The sequence below is a fragment of the Orcinus orca genome, chromosome 12 (genome assembly GCF_937001465.1).
Source record: "Orcinus orca chromosome 12, mOrcOrc1.1, whole genome shotgun sequence".
Lineage (NCBI taxonomy): Eukaryota > Metazoa > Chordata > Mammalia > Artiodactyla > Delphinidae > Orcinus > Orcinus orca.
Window position 1 is genome coordinate 87296142 of NC_064570.1, and position 15879 is coordinate 87312020.

The 15879-nt window shown below is 33.7% G+C and overlaps 1 protein-coding gene across 2 annotated transcripts in view; it reads left to right on the top strand.

Annotated features, from left to right (window-relative positions):
- EYS (eyes shut homolog) overlaps window positions 1–15879 on the top strand; it is a 1673869-nt gene that overhangs the window by 1014607 nt on the left and 643383 nt on the right. For both annotated transcript variants that reach the window (XM_049695235.1, XM_004282511.3), the window contains exon 27: window positions 3486–3636. In XM_049695235.1, coding sequence (XP_049551192.1) covers window positions 3486–3636 — 151 coding nt within the window. The remainder of the gene's footprint in view (window positions 1–3485; window positions 3637–15879) is intronic.

The window sequence follows — 15879 nt, forward strand, 5'->3', positions numbered from 1 at the left end:
ATCCTGAGCTATGCAGTCTAAGTCACTACACTTCAAAGATTGAAAAGCAAATAGAGAATATTCAACAAGCTTGATTTAAATAAAATTTAAAATTTGATAAAATTTTATAATGTAAAAAAAATGAGAAAATCCCTGTACATTTGTAAACTTGAAGTACAATTTTGAATAATTCTTGAACCAAAGAAAAACATCACAAGATAAATTAGAAAACATTTTGAACAGATGATAATGAAAAATAGAACTTGTTGAATATAACTAAATCTATTCTTAAAAGGGAAAATTTACAATCTTAAGAGCATATATTAGATTAAGACCCCTAGAAACAGGAGAGTAAATTAAGCTCAAAGGAAAGTTAAAGGAAGAACATCCTAAAGATAAGAGCAGAAGTTAACAAAGTGGAAAACAGAGACTGGCCACCATCAACAATACCAAAAGCATTCCTTGAAATTTACTACTCCCTACCAATACTGATCTACAAAGCAAATAAAATGGGAAAAGACAAAAATAGCCAACATCACAGGAAAGAGAGCTGTCATTAGAGTTTTGACACCAATAAAAATATAAAAGGAAATTATGAAATATTTTATGCTAATTATTTTCAAAATATAAATTAAATTTAAAAATCTGAGAAAAAGACACAACTTAACAAATTGGACACAATCCATAGATAGCTACATTTATTAAATCCATATTTAATACTTACCTAAAAAAACCTCTCCAATCCCAGGTGGCTGTACTAGTAAAATCTGTCGTATGTGAAAGAATATTACATAAACTTTCTGAAAGAATATAAGGACAGCATAATCTTGAAACCAACATTTTTCAAGAGCAGTACTAGAGAGGAAATTTGAAGGATGCTCTCTCTCTCTCTCTCTCTCTCTCTCTCTCTCCATATATATATATATATATATATATATAATATTAGTATTTCACAGTGTGGTATTGGTACAGGGTTAGAAATTTAGACCAATAAAATAGAGATCCCAGGAACACACAGACACACACAAACACCTATTGCTAAAAAAATATAGGGGAGGAAAAAACAAGTAGGAGTACTTACGTACTCTACTGGGTATTAAATACTATATTTTTAGAGTAAGTTTTAAGACAGTGATATATTTACACAAAGATAGAAAAATTGACCAGTGGAACAGAATAGAGAGTCTAGAAACAGATTCATATATATGTGAACATGATTTATGATTGATACATACCTGAGACTATATAAAAAACCAACCCCTAGTGGATTGTGGAGCTAAGTGTCAGTAGTAAAATAATATTTTCAAAAATGACATAGAAAAGGAACAACAACAAAATATGAATCATTATATAAAAGTTTGATCTATTACCATACATTAAAATTAAGAGCTTTTGATCATTAAAATACACTATTAAGAAAGTAAAAATGTGAGACACTGAAAAGAAAAATAAAATGTTCGCAACACAAACAGAGCATATATATATCCCAAATATGGAGAACTCTAAGTGATTTTTGTTAAATCCTCAACAGAAATGCATATATATTGCACCAAACAATATAACACAAGCATGTTTATATCATCAATATTCATGATAGCACCAAAATGTACAGCAACACTGAAATAAGTAATTTGTAAAATATCAATATAAAATATGTTGAAAAAGAACAAACTGCTATTAAATTCAATGCCAAAGGTGAATATGGAAAGCATAATGTTGAATGAAGTTGGAAGGGGTGTGATAAAGTATACCGGAGTTGGAGTGGGGATTCTTAAGTGTAAGTTTCTACCTCTTGACCTAGGTAGGGCTTACTTGAGTATAATCACAATATGGTAGTTCATAGAGATTTACCCTTTACCCGTTGCATCATGCATAATTCAATTTAAAAACTTTATGTAAATATACAAATACCACATCTTCTTTATTCATTCATCTGTTGATGGATACTTAGGCTGCTTCCATAATTTATAACTGTAAATGGATTATAACCTAAAAAAATTTGAATCACTATGTGGTACACTTGAAACTAATATAATATTGTAAATCAACTAAATCCCAATTTTAAGAAATGAAACTCTGCCATTTGTTAACAACATGGATAGTCCTAGGAGGTATCATGCTTACTGAAATAAGTTAATCAGAGAGAGACATGAAATAAGTCAATCAGAGAGACACAAATACTCTATGTTATCACTTACATGTGGAATCTAAAACATAAAACAAATGAATATAGCAAAACAGAAACAGACTCTCCGGTACAGAGAACAGACTGATGGTTACCAGTGAGGAGGACCATGGTGGGGAGAGGAAGGATAGGGGTAGGGGATTGAGAGGTACAAATGACTATATATTAAATGGATAGGCTACAGAAGAGTACTGTACAGCACAGGGAAATATAACCATTATTTTGTCATGACTTTAAATGGAGTATAATGTATAAAAATGTTGAGTTGCTGTTTTGTACACCTGAAACTTATATGATGTTGTAAATCAACTTTACTTTAATAAAGATGGATAAAAGAAGAGGCAGAATGTCACATATTCATAATATAGGATGACATAGGTGAATGTTACATGGGTGTCTTACAATATGAGTATCTCGAAAAGGATTATAATTAAGGTTACTTGCTGGATAGGTAAACAAATAAATTGACTAGACAGTGGATCTACCAAATTTTTCTATAGTGTTAGATAACAAATATTTTTGGGTCTTCATGTCTCAGAGTCTTTTTTGCAACTATCAACTCTGCCATGAAAGCAGCCTTAGATTATATGTAAAGAAATGTGTGGTTCTGTTCCAATTAAACTTTATTTATACAGAGGTGGCAGGCAAGATTTGGCCGATGGGCCACTGCTTCTAATACCTGGATTAGATGATTAGTTAAACAGATGGTTAGAGTGAGTGAGACATGCATATCTACAAGTTGAAGCATTTTTTCTCATCTTTCTAAAAAATAGGCACATAAAAATTATTGCTGGAAATCTCCTAATTAAGTTATATTTAGTTAAATTATTTTTTTAATTTTACTTGCTATACTTCTTGTTATGATTTATATTTCCACAACTAATTACTCGCTGCTGTATTACTATTTTCAACCTAAAGATATATAGTACACCAGATAACCATATCTAAACCTGATCCCTTTCAATAATTTTCACTCACAGAGAAAATTAACAATGTAAAAAACTGAAGTAGAATATTATGCTCTAACATTGTTTTAGTTATTTTTGAGAAACATCTGTTTATTATCAGGATTTGTTTATTTCATTAGGTGATTGCTACAGTTTGTTGTTTTATTAAAGTTTAACTTTATATTTATGTGCTAAAATCATTGAGGATTTCTAATTTAGAATAGATTAATCTACTTCTGGCTTTGTTGGTTTTATGGTGAGATAATCTATGTACTTAAATCTTTCTTCTTTTGTTAATAGCGTAACTAATTGGTCAAACAGATGTTTTTACAACACATGCTAAAACCATAAATTTCTTATCTAAATGGTTGCAGGCAAGAATTGGATCCATGTAAAGCTGAACTGACTATTCTAGGGAAGACTATAAAAGCAAGCGAATCTATTGGTTATGTACCAGGAAAAGCACTGCCAGAATCAGGGGCTGTCTTTATTGGTGGACTTCCAGATCTTCATGAAGCAAACCAGGTATTTCTGTTGATGACATAAAATATATTCCTTATGTTATTGTATGAAAAGGAAAAGTGGGAAAACTTTAGAAGTTTCCTCGTTAGTGGGATTATCTACATGGTATCAAAAAAATTTTTTTTGCATTCTACTAACATATATATTGTCATCCATTCTGCCAAAGTGTACTAAAAGTGTATTGTTCTCATTACTTAGAATTACTCCAGTGTCAAGCTGCTTTCCCATCTTATGGCTATATACATGCATTATATTTCATGGTAAAATTAAGTGTGTGTGCTTTTCTTCACCCCTATGCTTGTGATTTCCCTGGATATATGAGGAGTTGGCTCATATATCCACACATAAAATATGATTCAAGAAATGGAACTGGAACTCCATCCCCCAGTCTCTGCTTCACAAAGGGTTCCCAAGTATAAGAACACTCTCTACTGAGTTCTGTACTTATGCCAGCCTACTCACTAAATCTCCATTTAGGTAATTAGCTCATTGTTATCATTATTAACCTGTATTTTAGGGTGAGAGCTTGCATGCTGACTTAAATGGTATTGATTATATGGTTCCACTTTGTTATTATAGGCCATTACTTTAAAAATTTGACATTGCTTGTTAAGTGTACCAATAGCTTAATGTACCATAAGTGTACCATTTATGGATATTTTCTCCTACTGTATTTATCATTGTACTCTACAGATTTGGACATACTATTTTTATATTTTTGGAAATATAAAATGCTATTATTTAAAATTCTCACAAGTAATATGAATTGGGTATAAACCTACTCACTATTTGATAACTATTATGATTCCATTATAAGTAAACTTTAAAAAAAATCACAACAAATATACATAAAGGACAAAAGTCTCCTGCATAGTTGATGTGACACATATGCCTTGAACAAAATAAGGAAATTACATAACTGTAAGCATATGGAATTTACTTTAGATTCAGCTTTACTCCATTAACAGTATATTTATTTATCATTAAACAGACTTATGGGCCTTTTTCTATTATATTAATACAATTTATTGACTTTTTCCTAGATAAACCAGCCTATAAGCTCAATAAGATTAGAAAATATCTGTTTTGTTTACCTTTCTATCCCCCCAAGGCAAGGATAGTTTCTGTTACATAGTAAGTTCTCAATAAACATCTTTTGAATGAATAGTTCAAAAATGGATTAAAAGATTCTAAAAATTTACGTAAATTTATCTTTAGTCATTTATATTAGGATTGTTCTCATTTCATAACTATTATATATTTCCCAAATAAAAGGTGAGTTTTCATATAGAATTTAATTTTTGTGAGCATACATTAATTAAAAGCAGGTTCTTAAGACTCAAGGAGATACACAAGTATCTCTAATACAGATAGGTATTTACTCTAATTGAAATACAAACAAAATATAGAACCAATATAGAAAAACAGAAAAGGAAGCCTTCTGATCTCCTTAGGGGAGTAAGGGAGTTTGTAGTTAGGTAGAGATCTGAGGGATGATCAGATACATAATACATAGACTATCATTGCAGGCAGACAAAACGTCACACACACACAGGCTTAGTAATGGGAAGGCCTAGGAAAGGAAGAGTGGGAGTAGAAGTAATTTATTACTGGGGAGACATGGATTTTAATGTGAATTGAGCAGGAGGAAGGCTTGTTGTTGGAAAATTCATCACGCAGTCTGAGCACAATGGATCCTGAATGAAATACAAAAAAGTGCATATTTATAGGCTGGTGCCTGGAGGAACCATTTAAGAAGTTTGAACAAGGAGTGGCATGTAGTTTTCACTCAGGTAGCAACAAAAGTATAGGATTGAAAAGGTTTAGACTACAGGTCAAGAATTGGTAGTTAGTCAATAAGAATAATTAAACAAGAAATGATGCTGTGCAATAAGACTGAGAGGACGACTGCAGAAGCCAAGGTATTTGTGAATAATTATAGATACGAAGATAGAAAACTTCAGAATTTGAATGACCAGGTTGGCTTATGTAAGCAGAGAATTCATGTGGAAATCATAAGTTTGTTTACAGGAACAGATGGCAGGTTCATTTTGGTAGTTGTTACTTTGGGCAGGGATAATTTTCAAATATTTAACAACTGGCTTGCAAATATCACTACCTCATCAGTTCTTTGCATCATTACATTCCTGCTGCACATCATCTATATTAGCAGAACATTGTGACATAGAATAATTCATTTGAAATATGGGCCTTGAGTGATGTCAGCAACACAGTATAGTGAGATGCTCTGTCTCTCCCCTTCAATCTACAACTAGTAAACTATCCACAACTCAACAAAGATGCTTCTGCCCAACAAACGAGGATGCTGGAGAATTCCTCACATCTGTCTATCTAAAGGAGCATGGACTGGAACACACACAGGAGGCAGAACCAGGGGAATGGAAGAGGCAGTGCCTTCAATCCTGGCCCTCTAGCCATGGCAGCTGAGCCTGCAGCTGCAGAGAATCCAGGAGCAGCAGGGAAGGTGGCACAGGTGACCCAGGCCCCCAGCCACAGGCAACAGAGGAGCAGCAGCAGCAGGGTCAGGGACCCCATCCCCACAGCTACAGAGACATCTCCACTTCCAGCACCCACCCACCTACAGTGGCAGAGCCTGCAAACTTAACACTGGTCATGGCAGAGGTGCCCAGATTCCCTACCTTTCTTCCCACTGAGACAGTAGAGCCTGTGGCAATCCCAGACACAGAGGAAGAGCCCACCATCCTGGACCCCAGGTGGCAACGACAGTGACATTGACAGCAGGAAGGCACCAATGACCCTGGAAGCATAAGTGGTGGTAACAAGGGCACAGGAATACACCTTTGGCAGAGGCCATGGAGGGTGAAAATTACTGACTCTCAAGTATGACCAGAGGCGGCTTAGGTGAGAGAAATTGAAAACTTATGCTATATCAATGCCTACTGCAACAACAAAAAAGACCTCTAATTTCTCACCTATTGAATCAATAGAATCAAGTAGAGAGAGGCTTCAAATGCATCATCTTAGGAACAAATCATCAAGCACAATGAAGAACCACAGTAACACTGTACCACAGAAAGAAAATTACTATTCTCCATAAACCAAACTTAGTGACACTGCATATTGCAATTTGATAGAGATTTCAAAATATTTGTCATGAAGTAAAGCAATGAGCTACAAGACAACTCAGAAAGCAGTTCAGTATGCTCAGGAAAAAAATCAATGAACAAAATGAATCCTTTACCAAAGAGATTGAAACTCTATAAAAGAAACAGACAGAAATTCTGAAACTGAAGAAATTGACAAACAAGATGAAGAATGCATTAGAAAACATTAGAAACAGAGCAGACCATATGAAAGAAAGAATTAGTGAGTTTGAAGTTAGAAATCTAGAATGATACAAGAAGAAGAGTGAAAAGAATAAGGTATAAAATAAAATGAGGAAATTCTATGAAACATATCTGAGTCTTTTAGGAAGAGCATTAGGGTAACAGGCGTCCCAGAGGAGAATAGAGGGGGAAGGGAGCAGAGAGTTAATTTAAGCAAATAATACCTGAGAACTTTCTAAACCTGGGAAAGAAACTGGATATACAAGTCCATGAAGCTAAGAGAATACCTAGTTACTGAAATGCAAAAAGACCTCTCCCAAGACAGACTATATTAAAATTGTCAAAAGTAAATATGGCAAAGAAAGAATTTTAAAAGCAGCCAGGGAAAAAGTTATGATAACCTACAAAGGAACCCTCATTAAGTTATCAGCAGATTTCTCAGCAGAAAGATTACAGGCCAGGAGGGAGCATAATGATATTCTCAAAATACTGAAAAACAAAACCTGTCTTACAAGAATACTCTATCCATCAAGGTTGTCCTTCAGATATGAAGGAGAAATAAAGGCTTTCCCAGAGAAGCAAAAGCTGAGGGAGCTCATCAACTCTAGCCCTGCCTTAAAAGAAATGTTGAAAGGAGCTCTGCTACCAGAAAACAAAAAGTCAAAAGTACGTAAAACAATGAATAAGGTGATAAATAGACAATAAGAATAAGAAAATTGCAATTCTATATCAGAATAGGTTTATAAATGCTTTATTATAGCATAAAGTTTAAATGACAAAAAAGAGAAAAAATAACTATAGCTACTTCAACTTGGTAACAAACTTACAACATAAAAAGGAAAAATTTGGAAAACAACAACACAAAAGGGAAAGAGAAGATAGAACCAGTATAGGTAAATGAAGATAAGATGCTATCAGCAGAAAAAGGACTATTTTATCTATACAATGTTTTATACAAACCCCATCGTAACCACAAAACATAAATTTAGAGCAGAGACATTAACATAAAAAAAGAGAAAACAGAGAAAATCATCATAGAAAACCACAAAACCAAAAGAACAGACAGAAGCCCAAGTAATAAGAAACAATGGAGATATAAAGCAAACAGAAAACAAAAGATCAAATGGCAGTAATAAGTCCTCATCTATCAACAATCACCCTAAATATAAATGGATTGAATTCATCAGTCAAAAGACACAGAGTGGCTCAGTAGATTAAAAAGCAAGACTGACTGTATGCTGCCTTCAGGAGACTCACCTCAGCTCTGAAGACAAACATAGGCTCAAAATGAAAGGATGGATAATGGCAGCCAAAAGAAAATAGGTGTAGCCACACTCATATCAGAAAAAAAATAGACCTCAAGTCAATAAGCATAACAGGCAAAGATGAATGCTATAGAATGATAAAGGGGAAAATTGATCAAGAAGATATAACACTTATTATTATATATGCACCTAACATAGGAACACCAAAATATGTGAAGCAATTATTAACAAACTTAATGAGAGAAATTGATAATAATAGTAGGGGAATTTATCACTCCACTTACATCAATAGATAGATCATCCAGACAGAAGGTCAACAAGGAAATAGTGGTCTTAAATGAAACATTAGACTAGATGGATTTGATAGATCTGCACAGAACATTCCATCCAAATGTAGCAGAATACACATTTTCCTTAAGTGCACATGGAACTTTCTCAAGGATAGACCACATGATAGGACACAAAACAAATCTCAATGCTATTAAGAAGATTGAAATCATATCAAACATCTTTTATTATCACAATGTTATGAAACTAGAAATCAACTATAAGAAGAAAGCTGAAAAAATCAGAAACATGGGGAGACTGAAAACATGATACTAAACTATTGTGGGTCAACAAAAAAATCAAAGAAGGAATCAAAAATTACCAGAAGACAAAAGAAAATGAAAATACAACATATCAAAATCTATATGATACAGCAAAAGCAGTACAAAGAGGGAAGTTTATATCAATACCGGCCTATCTCAAGAAATAAGAAATATCTAAAGTAAACAGTATTACTAAAAGGAACTAGAAAAAGAACAAAGCCCAAAGTCATAGAAGGAATGGAAAAATAAAGATGAGAGTGCATATAAAAGAAATAGAGACTTAAAAGACCATTGAAAAGATCAATGAAATTAAAACGTTGTTCTTTGGAAAGATAAAAAAAGTTGACAAATATTTAGTTAGACTCACAAAGGAAAAAAAAAAGACTCTGTAAATAAAATCAGAAATGAAAGAGAAGAAAGTACAACAGATACACAGAAATACAAAGGATTATAAGAGAATACTACGAACAACTATATGCCAACAAATTGGGCAGCCTATAAGAAGTGGACAAATTCTTAGTATCATACAACATTCCAAGATGGAATCATAAAGAAATAGAAAATATAAATGGATGAATCCATTACTAGTAAGGTGATTGAAACAGTAACCAAAAACTTCCCCAAATATAAAACTTTAGAACTTAATAGCTTTACAGATGAATTCTACCAAACATGCAAAGAATTTATATCTACCTTCCTCAAACTCTTCCAAAAAATTGAATGAATGCTTCCTAACTTATTTTAGGAAACCAACATCACCTGACATCAAAACCAGACAAGAACAAAGCACAAAAGAGAAAATTACATGCCAATATCTCTGATGAATGTAGGCTCTAAAATCCTCAACAAAATGTTAGCAAACCAAATACAATACTTTAAAAGTATCATACACTATGATCAAGTGGTATTTATTCCAGGAATACAAGCAGGTTTCAACATAAAAAAAGCAGTCAATATCATACACCACATTAGTAATGATCATCTCATATGATCATCTCAATAAATGCAGAAAAATCATTCAACAAGATTCAATGCCCACTTATGATAAAAATTCTCAATAAGATGTATATAAAAGAAAAGTACCTTAAGGTAATAAAGGCCAAATATATCACAGCTAACAACATTCTCAACTGTGAAAAATTGAAAGATGTCCTAGAATAAGGAACAAAACAAAGATGTACACTCTTACCACATTTATTCAATACAGCATTGCAAGTTCTAGCAAGAGCAATTAGGCAAGAAAAAGAAATAAAGGCACTTAAATTGGAAAGGAAGATGTAAAATTGTCACTATTTGTGCATGACATGATTTGATATATAGAAAGCTGACCAAAAAACTATCAGAAGTAATAAACAAATATAGTAAATTCAAAGGGTACAAAATCAATAAACAAAAGTTGGTTGCATTTCTACATGTTAAAAATGAGCTAGCAGAAAGATAAATTAAGAAATCAATCCCATTTACAATCACAACAAAAATAATACAATACCTAGCAATAAATTTAGCCTGTACACTGAAAACTGTAAGACATTGTTGAAAGAAATTGAGGGCACAAATAAATAGACAGATGTCTCATGCTTATAGATTGGAAGAATTAACATTGTTAATATGTCCATATTATACCTTTATACCTTTAGGTATAAAGGAATCTACAAATTCAGCGCAATCCCTGTTAAAATCGCAAGGATATTTCTCACATATATGAAACAAAAATATTTTAATTTATATGGAACCACAAAAGACCCCAAATAGTCAAATCCTGATTTTAAAAAAAGCACAAAGCTGGAGGTATCACAGGCCCTTATTTCAAACTAAATTATAAAGCTCTAGTAATCAAAACAGTATGTTATTGCCAGAAAAGCAGATACATAGATCAATGGAATAGAACCGAGAGCCCAGTAATAAACCTACACATATATGAACAATTAATCTATGACAAAAGAGGAAAGAATATACAATGGGGAAAATATATTTTGAGTAAGAATAAATGGAATAGAAGAAGCAGCAGTGATTTTAGATTACTTTTACTGGAAGCTAGTTAATAGAGAGAGAGAGAGGTTATAATCTAGGGGAGGACAGAGTGTCAAAGTAGAGTTTTGACTATAATCTACAGACTTTTTCTCCTAAAACCTTGTTTGAGAAGATTGGAATTTACTAAAGGATTGTCTTACTAAAAACTTAAATGTGTCCTGTGATGTAAAGCAACAAGACATTTGTTGCAATCAAATTTAGAGGGGATTCAGTGTGTGGACCATTAAAGTTACATTGAAATTAAAAGGAACAGCCAACTCTAAGCAGGTTTTACCTCCTTGTTAAATAAGCTATATTTGAAAGATTTTATGTCAGCCCCTTGTTGATTTTTACTTTTTTTTCTTAAATATTATTATGTCATTGTAACTGTATGTATGTGAGCAAGTGAGTTTGTTTGTGATATATACTTATATTATTAAACAGACTATAAAATATATCCATGTAATACTTAGAAATCATATGATAAATCAGAAAAAAAGAAAGGAAAGCTAACTTTGTGAATTTGTGTGCAATGTAACCCCTCTGAATATCATGTAATTATTGTGTTCTGATTCAAAGCTTCTGTTTAAGCCCAGTGGGTTGTCAGTACTCAGAAAATTAAAAACAACAGGTTTGCAGTATAAAACACTAAGGAAGATAACAATAGTTGATTCCTCTAGCCAATAAGTGCTAAGCTAAAATTATTCTCCTGACTCCAAGTTTCCAGTAGTGTTCTTCTGTACTGGCCAGAGCCCCTCCACATGATAAAAGTTCCTAATCAAATGTGTATGTGCTAACAGGTTTAATGCTTCCTTTAACAAAAACACACAGATCTCAGTATGTGAGGAGAGAATGAAACAGACATATTCAATTTTTTGCCTGAAGTGTGAAAAATTCTGTGTCCCCTAATGACCATAATGGTGATAACTTCCATGGTCCAAGAGTAAATTCCCCCTCTCTGGAGGTAGGAAAACACTTTCCTTGGTAGTGCTGTAATTACTTATACTTCTCAGTACATGGACTCCTGATTTTGGGTCCAAGTTGCTTAAGGACAACAAACCTTAATCCCAAATAAACGCAGACCAAGTTACAATATTACCAACTGTTCTCCTTGCTAAATATAAAAGCAAATAAAATAATTATACAAGTAAATAAATATTATTAATCCATTAGAAGATTTTTTTTCTCTTTCTACAGAAACTGATAACATAAAATGTGTTCTGGAAAGATGCTAGTTTTCTTTTTTTTTCACATTCAAGTCAATTACTAATATTAAAAACAGAATATATGACGGTATGTACTCTTTTAGAGGATTGTAATTTTTGAAGAATCAAAGACTGACTTAGTCCATTTGGGCTGCTATAACAAAATACCATAGACTGGATGGCTTAAACAACATTTATTTTTCACAGTTATGAAGGCTGAGAAGTCCAAGATCAAAGTGCTAGTTAACTGAAGTTTGATGAGAGCCTATTTCCTGGTTCATAGACACATGTCTTCTAGCTGTGTCCTCACACTGGCAGAAGGAACAAGAAAGTTCTCTGGAGTATTTTCTATAAGGGCACTAATTCCATTAATTATGACTTCACTGTCATGACCTAATCATTTCCCAAAGGTCCCTACCTCCTAATACCAACATATTGGGGGGCTAGGATTTCAACATACAAATTTTAGGGGAATGCAAATATTCAGTCCATAATAGTGATTGATTTCAAGAATCTAAACAAACATTTTAGTTTTTAATTTTAACATAGTAGAAGAGTTTAATAATTTTAAAAATTTTAAATGAATCCCTTGAGAAAACAAGAACACTTTGGTAAAGCAAATAAGTATTATTGCTTTATGTACATTCAAAACATTGATTTGCATATTTAATAACTAACTTGTTACAAATACATACACTTTTACAAAAAATACTGTCAATCATCAGCCATGAAAATATCTTAGCCAAAAAAGTTATTGTTAGATTAATAGTCTAAGACAAAGACGGAATTCTCTTTTAGAAGTTGTGATGGATTCCTGAAGAATAAATGAAAAATTCACCTAAATTATCAATGTTTCTCTTTCTGTAGAATATTTTGATGTCTTATGTTACTCGTCATAGCTTACTATCAGTTTAGAGAGGTAATGACACTTCAGTAAATTGTTTATAATACACGTTAGAGGATGCTTGTCAGGCTTTCTGAGTTCTTCCAAGACACTTGTTAGATGGACACAATGTAGTCAAAAATAAATTGGAACACATTAGTGAAAAAAATCAAGAAAGATGAAAACATTCAACCCTCTTGTGTTCTGTAAATGATGAAAAAAAAAGTTAATCCCTAGTCTGTCCTCATTTTCTGTCCATTCAATCTTGAAAACAGAATCACTCTATGGTAAGCAGAGTCCTTTAAATAGGCACATCTCTGACAAACGTAAGAAAAATAATAAAGACATCAAGCTTTCATTGCAACATTCTAAAATTCACTGTTGTAAGTCATTCATTCATTCATCTGACATCAATGGCACCTGCCCACAAGTCAACAAAATATCAGATGCAGACCAACTTAATGAGAATTATTTCTCATTCCTTGCAAATATAAGAACCACTTTTAATTTATTCCCACATGAAGGCTGACTTTCTTAGCCAGCAACCCATTGTGGACTCAGCCTCACTTTGTGGTACAGCACAAACTGTCTCCTACTCAACAAGACAGATTCTCTTTCTACACCGGCTGCTTTTCCATTTTTTGCTCTGACCCATCTCTTTATCAGCTCTGCATATATTTTTTGCTATTCTTGCAAAACTCTGACTGTCTGAAATCTGGGAGGGCCTGTCTTTCAGTCTTCCCCCACTCCAGATTCTTTCTTATACTCTTAGGATCTCTTCTTAATTCTTCCATTAGTGTGTGTTTCTAGTTTTGAAAAGTTCTCCATGATTTTAATCATAGTTTCTTTTATTCAAGAGCACTGGCTTATACTCACCATCATGTCTACTTCACCTTAATTATTTAATCTCATTACAAAAATGTACAAGGTATTATTTCAATATTTTTGAATAAATACCCAGAAATGGGTTGCTCCATATTGTTTTCTACAGCAGCTGTACCAGTTTGCATTCCCATCAATAGTGTACATGGGTTCTAATTTCCCCACATTCTCACCAACATGTGTCATTTTATATAGACGTATATCTAATATACATATCTATATATATGTAGATATATCCAGAAAAGGCCAGTACCAAACCCAAGTTCAGCTGCTCACCACTGGAAAGACCAATACTTGAGAGACAAGTGTTGGTGGAAAAGGAAAAGTTGCTTTATTCAGGAGGTCAGCAACCTGGGAAGGTGGCCAACTAATGTCCTAAGAGCATCTCCAATTGCCAGTTAGGAGACAAAAGTTTTAAAGGCAGTGAGAGGGAGGGAGCTGCAGGGGGCATGATTAGCTTGTGCACAATTCTCAGATTGGTTGGCATCAAGATTAATTTTCAAGCATTACCAATCTTCTGGTTTCAGCCAGTCTGGAGTCTATGTGCTTGCAGTCAGCAGTTTTCAGCTGGCAGGGATCTGCTTCCTATAAAAACAACTTAGGAATGTGTGTCAGACTTTTATCTCTGTCTTTCATGGAACTGGGAGTTTGGTGAATCTGCTATGTGACTGGTTTATAAACTAAATTTTTCCAGTTTCCCAACCCAATGAGTGTTCTCTGTTTTTACATCTTCACATTTCCTAATTACTAACTCTTGAGTCAGTATTTTGAGACTCAGGGGAAACCTAGGAGACTAAAGCAAAAGCCTTTTACTTCAAAGGACAGGGACACAGGGCCTTGTATGTGGTTTCAGGAGTCATTCTAACAGGTGTGAGTTGATGCCACATTGTGGTTTTGATATGTGTTTTTCTGATGATTAGTGACCTTAAACATTCTTCCATATACCTGTTGCCCCTGTGAATGTGAATGTCCTCTTTGGAGAAATGCCTATTCAAGCCTTTAGTTCATTTTTAATTGGGCTATTAGTTTTTTCCTATTGAGTTGTAGAAGTACCTTATATATTTTGAAGATTAACCCCTTATCAGATATATTGTTTGCATATGTTTCCTCCCATTTTGTAGGATGCCTTTTCACTCCGTTGATTATTTCCTTTGCTATGCAGAAGCTTTTTAGTTGGATGTAGTCCCACTCATCTATTCTTGCTTTTGTTGCCTGTAGTTTTGGTGTTATAGTCATGAAATCATTGAAAAGGCCATGTCATGCAGGTTTCCCCTCTGTTATCTTCTAGGAGTTTTATAGTTTCAGATCTCATGTCTAAGTCTTTAGTCGATTTTGACTTGATTCCTGTTTATGGTATGAGACAAGAGTCCAGTTTTATTCCTTGGCATGTAGATATTCAGTTTTCCCAACACAATTTGTTGAAGACAGTATCCTTTCCCTATTGTGTACCCTGTCAAAGACCTGTAGATGCATGGATTTAATTCTAAGCTGTCTATTCTGTTCCATTGGTCTACATGTCTGTCTTTATGCCAGTACCATATTGTTTTGATTACTGTGTCTTTATAGTATTATTTGAAATCAGGAAGTGTGATGCCTCCATCTCTGTTCTTTCTCAAGATTTATTTGGTTATTCATAATCTTTTGTAGTCCCATGTGAATTTAAGTGTTGTTTATTCTTTTTCTGAAAAAAATGCCATTGGGATTTTGACAGGGATTGAATCTATGGACTGTTTTTGGTAATACGGACCCTTTAACAATATAAAGTCTTCCAATCCATGAACACTGATGCCCTTCCATTTTTGTGTCTGGTTTAATTTCTTTCATCAGTGTTTTATAGTTGTCAGTATATATGTCTTCTATTTCCTTATGTAAGTTTTTTGGTTTTTTTTTTTTTTGCGGTACACAGGCCTCCCACTGTTGTGGCCTCTCCCATCACAGAGCAATGCTCTGGACTTGCAGGCTCAATGGCCATGGCTCACAGGCCTAGCCGCTCCACAGCATGTGGGATCTTCCTGGACTGGGGCACGAACCCGTGTCCCCTGCATTGGCAGGTGGACTCTCAACCACTGTGCCACCAGGGAAGCCCTCCTTATGTAAGTTTAT